Below are 14,637 nucleotides of genomic sequence, written 5' to 3'. Positions count from 1 at the left end.
CAAACGTCACCCCAAACTGTATCTGTCATCATGTCCGCCTTTACACTTCGGTGGGCTTGACTTTTTTTTTTTTTTTTAAACACATGTCCCTGTGGTCTAATCCAGAGATCAGCAGCTGTGTTGTATGCAAAACCACTGTTCAGTCAAATAAACTGATAGGTTTAAGAGATCTTCACAAACATCTATCTATAAGGAGAACCAACTGATATCGTACAAAAAATATAATGATTTAAGAGGAGGTTGGAGTAGCTGCTTATCTTGCTTAGTTTCTTTTTGTTAGAGTCATTCATCTTCTTTATTGTTCCCTGAAGAGAAGTAAAACATGGGTTGTCTGGCTAAATTATGGTCCTTTTGTGATTGGTTTACATATTTAGACAGAGTGAGGTTTCATCACACCTTTATCTTAATGTAACCATGTTTGGAATGACAGTGTTGTTCACCTTCTAAAATGCTGACTGTAAACAGCAAAGCAGAGATCATATAACAGCTGATCTTTCACACACAATGCATCATCTGCTGCTAATCATTTGCTGTCTAACCACTGATCACATACAGGAATTACTCTGATAAAGTATCTTTTCTAACAATTCTGTTGACTGCCAGTCAGACAGCATGTCAGATTGTGCGCTAAATGCATGGCGAGTCATAACTCTATGATGTTTCACCTGTTTCACCTCTATCATTTTGGTTTTTGTTTGCCATGGACACATTAAGGAGAACAAGTGTGTTACCCCCTAAACGTTATTCAGAATTTGGCCTGAGGCTGTCTTTGGTCACCATAACTCCAAGTTGGTCGTCAGTGGACGTGTCTCACAGTGGGGTCTAGGAATGACAACCAAAGATTTTACCATGTTCATCTTACGATTGTCAATTTTCATCTCAGACAGCCCAAAACCGTTTAGAGGGACCTTTAAGCTAATAGTTGTGAAGCGACTTCACTAAAAGACAAAATGTCAACCTGCTGGTGGCACTAGCAGAGTCAGAGTATCACCAAGGTCAGTCGCATTCATCTGCTGGGGACCATAAATGTCTGTACCAAATTTAAACGTATTCCACCCAAGATTTCTTGAGATATTTAAGTCTCAAGAATCAAAATGGCTGACTGACCAACCGATCGAAAGACCGACATCACCATACATAGAGCCATACCTCTAGGCATGGCTAAAAATATGTTTTTAGCAACATTGATTTCACTCTCAATTTGTATTAATGGAAACAGTAACTAAATAAAATCCTCCAGTCACAGAACTGAGCTTAACTGAGCAGTAATAGTAATGCATGCTGTGAAATTCTTTCTTTCTTGAAAACTTGTTCAGGTTGGGCTTTTCTTGCATTAAAATCACTGTGATCACTGCACCACCAACCCTGTACATAAAAGCTGTAAAGCTTAATGTTGACAAATGTGAACTGTTGTGATGTGTATGCCAATTTGGTGTTATTACTTTCTGCTAATCCATAGTGGTCTTGTCATTCAGACATCAGTGGTCTTTCTACACTAACTATAAATTCTTTGTATGCTGCACTCAGTCTCTTTGTATTCATTTTGACTAAAAAAGTAGAAGCTCTGTAAGTATTTCAAATAGTGGCATAATTCTAGGTACAATTTAATAGGAGGGATTGGAGGTCACCACCAAGCAGCAGAAGATTCTTGAGAATATAAAACATTTGGTCTAAAATTTGAAAGATCAAAGAAAATGAATTAATATTTACTGTATCGTATCACTTGACCATTATCCTTTTCTTCCAGTAAGTGAGGCGTCTAACAATTGAGTATCTCAGCAACAGAGGCCATAACTCAAAGTAGATCTGAAATGATCTGAGATGATGAGTCCACTGTAGTGGACCACACAATGAGTCCAAGGACATCCAGGATAAGATATGACAACAGGATGAGAAGTTCTGCATTGGTGTCACCTTGAGAACCAATTAGACAAAGAAAAGTGGCTTATCAAGAAAACCACTTCAGTTACCATTTGAAACTAGCTTGTCTTGGAAGCTCACAATGCTATCCATTGACATAGTCCCTAAAAGGCTTTCTGGTTTCTTCTTTCTATGCTGTGAATGTGCTACATTCAAATAAGGAAAAACTTGCTCAATAGCACACAGGAGGTTACTGTAACACATGAATGAACTGCACGTCTACCAAAGCTGGACTCCTCATATATGGTGTGGCAGGTGCTTGTTCACATCAAGTTCATTTTGTAGAACTTGAGTCACTAAATCTGTAGAAAAAACTTAATTTGTCTTACCTTAAAGAATCAAGCTACTGGGCATTACCGTTAACAGTCTATTATTTGCAGTGTCTCAGCTCTGAAAAAGACATTTATGTGCTGTTTCTGAAACATTTGATTGATAAACATTTTGATATGGGAGTGATAAAATGTACCACAGAGCCAAGCCAACCAGTCACATCTGTTGATCTGGCATGCGGACAATCAGACGTTTATGATGTTTCCATGTTTATTCCTCTAATATTGTTTTCTCCAACACTCAGTTTCTGTCAACTTGTAATTTTTTGTTCTCCTTTGCTTCTCCCACCATAGATCTCTTTTGAGCCCTTTCTCTATAACCTCCCACGTCCCCCTTTTTCCTCTTGTTCTCACTGCCTCCTTCTGAAGCGTGACTTGCCCTCCAGCTGTATTTCTATATCCCTGTGTCCTTCTTGCTTCTGTGTCTTTGTCAGTGTTTTTTTTTTTCCCCTCTCTTGCTCGAAGCTTTTAAGGTCTCATCCAGTGCATACACATATTACAGTATATTTGACTTTTTCAATGTAATTTATGTAATTGTAGTGTTATACATCACATATTTGTACTGTTAGGGCAGATATTATTTATGCAGTGTACAAAACCACTCAGGATTTCAAGTAAACTGAGTAAATTCTTTGTGGAACTGTGTGTATTTGCTTTACAGCTGTGCCCCATCTGTTGCTTTTTGGTTGTTTCTTCTAAAATCCCATTGTTATATTGTAACTTTAAGCCCCTACATATGCTGCTATCATCAGAACAATTCTTCTGTCAGTGATTGTACATGTGAGTGTTACCAACTAAGTGCACTGGTTTCCCTTCTTGCTATGAAAGAACACCATAGTAAACACATAATTATTTGTTTCTGTGGCTTCTGCAGGCATCCTCCTGTTTAGTCCTGAATTAACCCCGGTCAGTAATTGGCTGTGCCTCCTGCAGAGAAATGAACAGTATTCCAACTTCAAACACACTAATCACAAAGACAGCATCAGTAGGTGGTCGTGTGTGTGTGTGTGTGTGTGTGTGTGTGTGTGTGTGTGTGTGTGTGTGTGTGTGTGTGTGTGTGTGCTTGGCCGCTATCTGCCCTTGCCCCTGGTGACAGGATGTGAGGGGAAGAGGAGAGGGGAGGAGCTCAGCTCTGTCATTGGGGAACGCTTATCGCACAGAACCAGGAGACACACACAAACGCACAGAGATGCACGGACAGTGGTGCATACCTACACTTACAGGCACATGCTCACACAAATATACTTAAAAACACATGTGAGTGCATTTGCACACACAAACAGAAATAAGCTCACACATGGACACTCAAAGGGAAGCTCAAAAAAAGCTTAAAATAATGAATTGTTCCAACAAATTAAGTGACAACATTTTAACAATCAGTTAATTAATCATTTAAATAATTTATCTAGAAAAATGCCAAACGTTCTCTGGATCCAGCATCTCACATGAGACAATTTGATTTTCTTTGTTTTATATCATTATAAATTGACTGCCTTTGGGTTTTTGACTTAGTTAGACAAAACAAGCCATTTGAGACATCACCTTCTGTTCTTGGAAATTGTGATGGGTATTTTTCGATGTTTTCTGACATCTTCTAGACTAAAAGATTAATTGATTATTTTGTACACATATGCATGGTTTCTTTGTCTTTCCAGGGTTATGGTGGATGGTCTGAGGCCAATCCACTGAGGCATCAAAGACATCTCACACTGATACCGAATTAGCCTTCACTTTCCTCCTCCTCCTCCTGGTGTCCACACACCCTCCACTTCCTCCTCCTCTCCTGTCATCTGTCTTCTGCATGACTTTACTCTCCTCTTTTCCATCACTTCTTCAATACTCTATCCTCTCACCCGTGCCTGACCTCTTTCCACTTCTTTTGTCTTTAACCGCTCCTCCTCATGCTCTTTTTTTTCTCCCCTACTCTTCGACTTTGTTGAGTGATAGGAGCGAGAAAGAGACATGGCGAGGGGCGAGTAGACAGCAGAGAATTCACTTCATCAACCACAGTCTGATAATTCATCAGCAGCTGTTTAGCGTGCTGCTACTTTGTCTTCATTAGCAGCCGCTGGTTTCGCTTCATTCAAAAGTCATTAGAAAAGTTGTTATCAAAAATCTGCAACGATTTCGCCCCGTACCCTTGTCCCCTTCTCAGGTCCACATGTTGAAGAAAAGAAATGAGCCCTCTCTGCTATTTTGATATGATCATCTTTCTATTGAATATTATTGAGGTTGCAGGAAATTACAGGCTACGTTAAAACCTCTGCATAGAAATCATTTTTACTGAGGAGATATTAAATGAGCCATTAAACTATGGGCATGAGATAACAATGTTTTATCAATGATTGATAGCTCATTGGAATGAAATGAAAATGGATGCAAAGACATTTGAAATGAAATCCTACTGCAATAAATGTATTTTTTATCAGATTAGAATGGGTTATAATGTTTGCCACAGTGCTAATGGGGATTATCTGGTTCAGAATTGTGAATCTGTTTGTGTTTTTTTCACAGATAACTACTGGAACGCTGCATCATTCACCACTCCGTCATCCTACCTGCACTTTGCCACCTTCCAAGGTGAGACCAGCGCCGACATCTCCTTCTATTTCAAGACCAGCGCACCCTATGGCGTCTTTCTGGAAAACCTAGGCAACACTGACTTCATCCGCTTGGAGCTCAAATGTAAGATGCATCTGGATGTGCATGAGAGTCATTTCTCTCTGTGTTTTTCTCCCCTTTTCTCTCTTTCACTGTGACTCTTTATCTAGCCTAGTGTGAGGTTTAATCCAGCAGTCAGTCTGATAGCACTGGGTGCAATCTGTCACCAAACACACACACACACACACACACACATAGAATCACACACACACACACACATAAACAGATGCACACACCAGCAACAAGTCATTTGCCTTCCTGATTATGGCACACTACTTTGTGTGATTGCAAGAGAGAGCAATCATTTATTTAAGGTAATTGGTGTGTGCGATAATTATGTCCATTATGAACCTCTGTTTAACCAAATCACCCATTTTCAGGGATGACAAAACACAAGCTCCTAGACACACACATACACACACACAGTCTCTGTCTCTCTTCCTCCGTCTCTCTCTATTTTTCTAAAAAAAAAAAAAAGAAAGAAAGAGAGAAAAAACAAAACATTCTTGCAAATAGAGGAGTTTAAACTTCTTAAAAGTTCTCCCTCATAACCTTTACTGCCACAACACACACGCAGGTACGCACACATACACACACAGGGTCAGTATAGCTGCCAGTATAATGAGTAAATTGTTGGTTTGTTGAAATTATTACACCTGGTGACAATGTGCAGCTTAACTTTCATCTTATTTTCCAAAAATTGTAATCCTTAGCATGCAGACAACCACTTGTTTCCTCATGCAGCCTCGTGCCAAGATGAGGAGCACAAAAACACAGACACAACTAATACAATATCATACTTTGAAGGGTTTTAGATTTAAAAAATGGTAAACAGTAGGAGGAAATGGAAGAGATGGCTCTGAAGGAGCGAAGAAAGAAATGACAGGATAGCAAACAACAGGACAGCTTTGCACCACCACATTTCACGTTCTTTAAGTACTGGACTTATGATTGACATGTCATGCAGCATGTTTCTGTGATCATGTTCCAGTGGCTCACGTTAACATCCCAGCGGCTGCGGTAGAACCACTCTGATCAAGAATGTCAAAATCATGTTCCTCAGTTTAATCACTGAGCTGCATTGTGAAGGGTGTTCTTGGCACAACGTGGTTGTTGATAGATGGTTATTGCATTCCAGTGGAATTCAAAGGGATTTGAACATTTGGTGTCAAAGGGACTCATTGACCATATCCTTCTGGTATGCCTGACCTGCCACTTTGTGTCAGAATGCCAACCAGTGAACAGACAAACTAGACACATGATTTTTGAGCCAAAGTGCTTTCTAAAGCATTACATTGAATGACATTATGTCAGCTGGTATGCAGCCTAAAAGCTCCACAAGATTTTTATTTTCTTTGCAAAGTCTTTGTTAAAGCTAAACTATGGTTTTGCACAAAGTAAAAAACAAGCATATACATTCACAGACACTTATTTTTTGCCAAAAAGAACAAAAAAAAACCCAATGCGCTGATACTATACTGGACACGCACGTACAGTGAGAAGTTTGCCAAAGGGGGTTGGTGTTTGTCTTCTAAACGTGCACACAGAAACACACAAAGATACAGTAAGTATCTATTCTGTCACGGCTGCACAGCAGGGCAGAGGAGATAGGGAGTGTGTGTGCGTGTGTGTCTCCTGAGGCTTTCAAAATGCCCCCACATCGATTTCCTCTCTCCTCTGCCTTGCTATCATCTTGCATTTTGCCCCACAGCACACGGTTAGACACACAATCGCAAAACAACCCGCATGCACACACACACACACACACACACTTACACGCTCGCTCACACATAAGCACACACATAATCTCTGCCCTCTCGCTAGTGCAAAAACTATATCTGCTGCAATCCAGTCAGGGCATGAAATAACTAGCATTAGGCCAGAATAGCATACAGTAGCTGTGCTATTGCAAGAGCTCAAAGCATATACACACACACTCATAGATACACACCCGCAACCTTGTATAAAACACACATTACTGTGACCTCAGCAGATTCAAAGTCATTGGGTGAATGCTACTCCTCTTTGAATCTTAATAGAAAGAAGTAGACACATTTGAGAGGCAGCACTGAAGACGTGTGTGAACTGGGCTGCTAACAGGATTGAGGACAGATAGAAAAGTCCTTAAATACAGAAATGCTTTACTTTTGGCCTGTCTGTGACTCTGTGGAAAGTATGTATGCACCATGTTTTGAGTCCTTAAGAGGCTGCATTTTCAGATGATAGTCTTGCCCAAAGGTTAAAAATATTTTCAGTCAGGGATCCAGCTGAGAACTTCACTCTCCTGCCTGGAGACCCTGGCTTATAAAACTGTGTTATTGACCTTGTTGTGTGAAGAGGAGACAGACAAAGTTTACATGTGAAGTTTAGCAGTCATTTATGCAGCTCCAGCTTTTTAATGCTGTCAGGTGTTTCTGAATTGTTAAAGCAATATCTGCTTATCTACTAAAGAAAAAAGCAACCAGCCACTACTAAGACTTTTATATAGACTCTTCTTCAGAAAACTGTCAAAAGTTCATCTTTACCTCTATATCTGTACACACTGAGAAAGTTTAGCTGATAAGCATAAAAAAGTTATATTTGAAGAGCTGCTCTGTTACAAAGATGCTTTGCTTTTTTTAGAAGTTGCTTTAAATCATGTTTCAGCCTCTACAGCAGCAGGTTTGCTGTGACAGTCAAGAGTTTGGCTGAGCTTAAATAGACTTTCCCTCCTGAAAGGTTCCAGACTGTGTTCCAGTCGTCCAGGGAGTGAAAAGCACAGAGCAAAAGGCTAACAAAGCGAATGAGACAGACAACAAAGAATTAGCAAGTATAACAGAAAAGGGATCGAAGAGATAATACACTGCCAGCCATCCGAAAATAGATGAAGAGCAGCCAAATAGAGCTTCACTGTAGACAAACACGCATACATATGTACACCCACACATGCAGTGATCCCTATCACAGAGACATACACAATCTCTATCACTATTTATCATTGTTTTTTTGGTGCTGTGCTGACACATAATTTAGAGCTCGGCTCTTTCAGCCTCCATATTAAAAGATTAATAGAAAAACAAATAACAAAAATAAAAAGCTCTGCTGGGATTTCTCTGGGCCAACATTGCAAGTATATGCACAAACAGAAAATTACATTCACACACACATTAACACTTATGACATCCATCACGGCTATGCAAATAGATGAGGCGAGCTTTGTGCTCTGAGGGCGCTTTAGTTTTCATTCCTGCCTGTGGGCAGAGTATAAAAAAGAAAGTTGTAGGACATCCGTCTTGCTTTACAGAGCTGCTAAAACAACACACAAATAATCAAACGCACACACCCACACTGTTCAGTGCCGCTATAGCAGCATTGCTGTAACTTTGTTGCTAGTGCAGTACTCTGATATATGTTTGGCTTTCTTTCAGCATTTAGAATAACTGATGTCACTCCTCCCTGCCCTGCAGACCTGCACTTTGCATACAGACATCATTAATTCAGTGTACTAAAGCCTGTCAGAGGTCTTATCCTATGTGTGTCTGTGTTTGTCTGTGTGATGTATTGTGGGTAGTTGAATGTTTAAGCGCTTTTTTAGATTTATCTTATAGGTTAATGCACTCAGCACATCCGTGAGATATCTGGTGTCTTTGCATCTCGTCTAATGATATAATGTCTACAAGAAAGGAATCAAGGAAGAAAGTAAAGGAGGAAGGAATGATGGGAGGGAGGGCACAATGACAAGCTGATTGATAGGGGATGGGTGAGTGAATGCAAGCAAGCAGTAAAGAATAAAGGAAGGAATGCACAGGAAATGGGTAATGGACTCAAGGGATGGTGGGTGGATAAAAGGAGGAAAGAAATGAAAGGACAAGCAAACAAAGAATTCAAACATGAGAGAAGTTAGTAAAGAAAGTGAGGCAATGGGTGTACTGTAGATACTGTAGAAGGGATGCGAGAGGTGAAAGAATGGAAATGAAAAAAGATAATTAGATGAAAGCGATATGAAAAGGAGAAAAAGACCAGGCATATTGATTAGGCAAAAGGGGAAAAATGAAAGTTAATTTCCCCATCGACTACTACATAAAAGTATCCACTCTAATATCTGAGCCTAATGAAGCCATAATGAACCAGCAACATATAGCGCCATGGAGTGGTTATTTATCATTTCTATGACTGCAGCACACTGGTGCCAATAACCTCCATATGGCGCCACCCAGAATATACATCTTTTATTCAGCGGTCTCGCAGTAGGGTCAGACATTGAGAAAAGAGTCAAATCGGGTTTTAATTTGACGATTGTAAATCATCTTTCCAGCAGGAAAAATCATTTCCTCGTTGTTTCCTCACTGTTGCTTCATTCCCTTTATAGTTCAAGGCAAAAGGATTCCATTGACATTTTACAGCAACAAGTATTCATTGAACATCTCTCTTACAAACACAATGTTTAGTCAGAGGCATTGACTACAACTAAAACTATGAATGTAAATCAGCAGTGTCTTTTAAGACAGAGGAGAGACCTGTCATTCGGCTTTTATTTGTTTTTAATCATTTAAACAGTAACATATTTAGACTTGTGGAGATAACGTATCTGACTGTATCAAGGTGAGGTAACGTAAGAGATAATTGAACACACACAACACATGCAAACCTTCTCTGTCTATTTTCCCAACTCCTTTTCTTTTATGACATGCCTACACATAGATTGATCACTGTTCCCTACAGAGAGGTTAAAAGGCATCAGACAGTGACCTCGCCTTTGCAGTAGCAAAAACATCTGGAGTGGACAGGTGGTAGGCTCAAACACACACACACACACACACACACACACAGTAATTCAGAAATATCAATGAAACATTGGTGTTTAATCTACCCTGGTCATAAAAGGTATAACAGTGCCCCCTGTTGGTCTGTTGCAATATTAGGTAACTGAACTACGGGGAAACACTAAAGTGTATTAGCATTTCAACATGCTAATAATTCCCCACAACACACATGCACACACACACACACATGCACACAAATTAATAATGCAGAAAAACAAGACCGTATGGCACAGTTTCATTTTTCTGTCTGCCTTTCCATCTCTCTCCTGCTCATTTACACACTCTCTCTGTCATTTATCTTTAACTCTTTCTCTGTTCCCTCCCCACCTCTTTGCCTTTTCTTCTTTCCAACAAAACTCTAGTTTAAGAACACTAAAAACACACGGAAACAGCCGGAGTGCCGCAGCTGCTGCAATATAATATTATGTCATGCAAAACCAACAGTTCCTGGCTTGTATCGACTGCCTGTGAGATTAGTCCTGTCCAGAGCTGTGAGCAGTCGTGTATTGCAAAGCTGAAATCTATACAAGCCAAATGAATGGACTCGAAATAAATGAGCCATTAGATTAGAAATTGAACGCATATTTACCTATAGAGTGGACTATGACAGAACGGGGAGTTATGCGTTTCATGTGGTTTTAGAAATGACTTTGACTAAGATTTCTCTCTTTCCCTCACACTCTCCCTGCAGCTCCTAAAGTTGTCTCCTTCTCCTTCGATGTCGGAAATGGACCTGTGGAGTTAACGGTGCATTCGGCCATGCCCCTCAATGATGACCAGTGGCACCGCGTGATGGCCGAGCGGAGTGTTAAAGAGGCCGTCCTTCAGTTGGATCAGACCTATCGGGCATCTCAGCTTGCCCCTGCACAGGGGCACACACGGCTAGAGCTGTTCAGCCAGCTCTATGTGGGTAAGTCACAGACACACACCCTTCCACTCTATACAAACAATTAATCCTTATGTGTAAGAATGACTCACATACACACATTTGATTGCAATTTGACCATTTAAATCCGCTTTGTGTAGAAGGGACACTCAAAGGCAAACACACCATAATTATGAGCGCTTATGTGTGGAAAGCAAGCGTCTAAGTACACATCATCCATGTTATTGGATTGAATTGTTAATTAAAAATCTTTCTGTACTGTCAGTATTCCCAGTAACGCCACCCTCAGATACAGACATCTGCCGCGAGGACGTAGGATTGTTTCACAAGTTAAAGATGTACCAGCCTTTAGTAGAAATCAGTCTGTGTTCTCTCTTAAGAGGCTTCGGTCCAGCTTAGCCACAGCCACTGCTAATTAACTTAAATTTAATCCAGCACACACACTCACACAGGAGTTTCACATTTAATAATATGCACATATGTGGACACACGCACGTCCTCGGTAAGTGAGAGGATGTTTTAATAAAGTTAAATTAGTAGTTTGCTAAGCCTCTGTGCCGGCTGTGAGGGTGTGTGACTAAAACTCACTAAATTCACTTGGTGAGGTCGTTTCTTTGACACATGAATACTTTGACTCAGCATTTATTTTTCTTTAGATTAAAAAACTATTATTGCACAAAAAGGATATCAGCCCACTGACTCCCCTCCTATTAGGCCTTATTATCATGCTTATTATGCTTACATTTTGTTAAAGAGCTCTGCTGTGGTCCTTATGGCGCAGTCTACCTCTCCACACAATGTCTGTCAACCTCATCAGGAGTACAAATGGCAGAAGATCTTGGCTTTTTTCTCCCTATGCTTTCACTTCTCTGTCTCACACTATCTTTTGTGCTGAGCTGTCAATAGTCTATAAACCAAACTCCCGGGCTAAAATAGTTTTAGGGATTTGCGGATGGAGGGAAAAGTGCTGAGGCGGATCACAGAGCTCCTACTATCTCGTAGAAAAAAGTTCTGCCCAAAGGAGATTGTTCCAAATTCCAATCAGGCATCTCGATGTGATAGCCTTAACCCCCCCCCCCCCCCCCCCCCCCCAATCCCCGTTTGTAATATAATTTCATTGTCTCATCACTTTTGCTGATTCAAACGCTGCTGAAACATCCTCACCTTATCATGTCCCAATTTGCCTCTCAGTGTATTTGTACTTTCATTTAGTGAAATGGAAAAGGGTGAGAAAGGTTTTGTCATTGTGCGACTCGCGGCTATGAAACCGGGAAGGTAATGGCTGCTAGATAGGGCCCCGGCCGCCTCATTTGCATGCCTATATCCTGACTTATTTTCCTGTCGAAGGAAAACAGGAGGCTCAGGCCTGCTCTGTGTCAGATAGAGAGAAAGCAGGGGAAGACTTGTATGTAACAACAGCCACCAAGGGGACAGATTCTTCTCATATTTCTCATATCTGATCTCTAATCCCTGGTTAATCCTCATTTGAGGATTGCTTTTGGGAAGTTACAGTGTGGCACACAGGAAGTGACCCAACGACTAAAGGGAAGTGGTTTAGATTTGGCTTCTGACATCCAAAAAAAGATAGAGATCTTTTTGTGTTTGATCCAGAGATTTGGAAAGAGAGAGGAGAGCACTGCAGCTAAACTGGCATCAAGATTTTGTCTGACATCGTCTCTATTCTTCCGGGTAATAGAATGTCTTTTGCCACTTCACACGTTGTCTCTGATTAATATTGATTTGGCTGCTAGGAAAAAAAAAATGCAAATCAAAAACCTAAACTAAATACAACTTAGAATTCTGCTGCAGCCATCTTTGTTTTGCAATATTTGATGGAAGAGGAAAAAAAGGAAAACACACTAGGCATCATTTCACATAAACACACCATTCTGATATCCGTCTCTGTATCATCTCCTTCTCGCTTTCTCAATCAATATGCTCCTCATCAAGTATTTGATTGCTTTAGTGTTTACTGCACAGTGGCTCATTTGCTCTAATGGCCTTGAGAGTAAATGTTATACCATCAGCCTGCTGTCATTTACTTCACACTGTTAACTTTTAGCTCTCCAATTCACTTCATACATGCATATAAATCTTTGCCACATTTTATTCATTTAATGCCGCCATCTGTTCTTTTGATTTCCCTCTCGATTGATGCTCACTATCACGCTTTTTTTTAATGATTTTGCATGTTATTGCTCAATTCTCTTATGGTTGGATGTTTTGTCTTTCTTTTTCTACTTTCTTTTTTTTTTTCTTTTTCTCGCCTCTGTCTAAATGGATCGACATCTTGCTTGTTGCTACTCACTGCATGTGTACGACACCTGTCACAGGGAAACCAGCCTCGCTCACCTGCCAAGACAGTAGGTAACATTTAATGAGTACAATGAAATGTCTCTGTGACACTGATTCAGAGACGACAACTTCATTTTTCACAGTACATGCCAACACACACTCACAGATCTCACCTACGGTTCAAATAGAGAGTGTATTTTGTTGCATCTTATTCAGTTGCAACTCCAACACCAGCGGTGAGTTAACGGTAGCCAGGATTAATATTCTGAAAGGTAACCGCTCATGTCCTCGTACCGCTCCTTTTTTTGATTCATTCTACACATTCACACATAGGTGTGAGCAATTACTGTAGACTCAGACTTATTTCAGTACACAAGTACATTTTTCATGCAAGGATCCATCAGAAGTAAGCCCATTATGCCCCTTTAAGTGAGATAACATTGCTGTGAACCAACAGATATGAAGCACTGGGCTGGTAAAATGGGATTTCTATGATAATATCTCCCCCCTGGAAAATGCCAGTGGGTTAGAAAGGCTTTTGAAATGGCATTTAGACCATGTGAATCAAAAATACCCATCTTAAACCAATACAAATGGCATCCTTAAGAGCACCCCATATAAACATGGAGTGAATACACACTCTTGTGGTGATTTATTCAGCAAAAAGACCAAATGGGACATAGTACCATCATTCTGTTATACGATGGTAATGGTTGAACAGCTGTGCAGCATATTAGTAAAAAAAAAAAAAAAAAATTAGGGTATTGTATCTGCAACACATATATACATGCTTACTGTGTGTCTATTGACTTTTTACAGTATTTAAGTGCATCATTACCAGCTCATCATTACTCAGAAATGTAGATTACATACCAACATATCCACACACATGGTGAAGGTCAAAAAGGTTATATCAATTTTAAAGCTTGACACTTAACTGTAGACTGGTCCTCTCTTTTAATTGGGAATTTGCCTGTTGCATGTTGTGTGTGTGTGTGTTTATTTGAATACTAATGAATATAACATGTTTCCTCATTAGCACATCATTACAGGGTGACATACCCTAGAGTCACACATAAATAAATGAGTGCCTACACATGCTGCATGTGTGTTTGTTTTTCTATGCAGTAATGTGCGGTTGTGCTGTTTTGTGTCTTTTTGTTTGTGTGTGTGTGTGTGTGTACATGCTAGAGCCGGACCGATTCTTGATTTTTAAGACAGATACTGATATTGACATTTATAAAGCCACTAAACATACAACATCAAGATTTTTGAGCCCCCAAATTTGATTGCAACAAAAAATATTTTACAATTGAAAAATAAGCTTAATAATCAAAGAAGACAGTAACTTAAATAAAAATGTATCCTTCAAAATATTATATAAAGCATTTTCTTTTTGCATATATGGCACCATATTCACCAATAACAATATATATAGTGAAAGTTAATATTGATTGCAGTCAGTATCAGTCAGGCTCTGTTGCCTATAATTTATGATTAATACAGAATCTGAACACACCTGTGTGTACCTGTGTACGTGTCCGCTGCAGTCTCCGCAGGCCTCAGAGCCTGCTGTCCGTTTAATCAGAGACTGATTTAGACCTGAGTAAACAGGTGGCAGAAACCTCCAGCCAATCAGCGGTACAAAATAGATTAATTAACAGGTGTACTAAAAGTCTAATCCGTTGTGGGATTGGAAAGTGGAGAAAGCAAGCGAAAGCCCAGCTGCATCCTGATATGTGAA

General features: G+C 40.0%; 1 protein-coding gene across 1 annotated transcript in view; it reads left to right on the top strand.

The window, feature by feature from the left end:
* cntnap2a (contactin associated protein 2a) overlaps positions 1-14,637 on the top strand; it is a 201,146-nt gene that overhangs the window by 152,342 nt on the left and 34,167 nt on the right. Inside the window, exons 17-18 of the mRNA XM_042399826.1 lie at positions 4,764-4,934; positions 10,404-10,622. Of these exons, the coding sequence (XP_042255760.1) occupies positions 4,764-4,934; positions 10,404-10,622 (390 nt within the window). The remainder of the gene's footprint in view (positions 1-4,763; positions 4,935-10,403; positions 10,623-14,637) is intronic.

Source organism: Thunnus maccoyii, chromosome 21 (genome assembly GCF_910596095.1).
Source record: "Thunnus maccoyii chromosome 21, fThuMac1.1, whole genome shotgun sequence".
NCBI classification, from domain to species: domain Eukaryota; kingdom Metazoa; phylum Chordata; class Actinopteri; order Scombriformes; family Scombridae; genus Thunnus; species Thunnus maccoyii.
The sequence above is the reverse complement of the archived record's forward strand: the minus strand, read 5'-3'. Positions and strand labels throughout refer to the sequence as shown.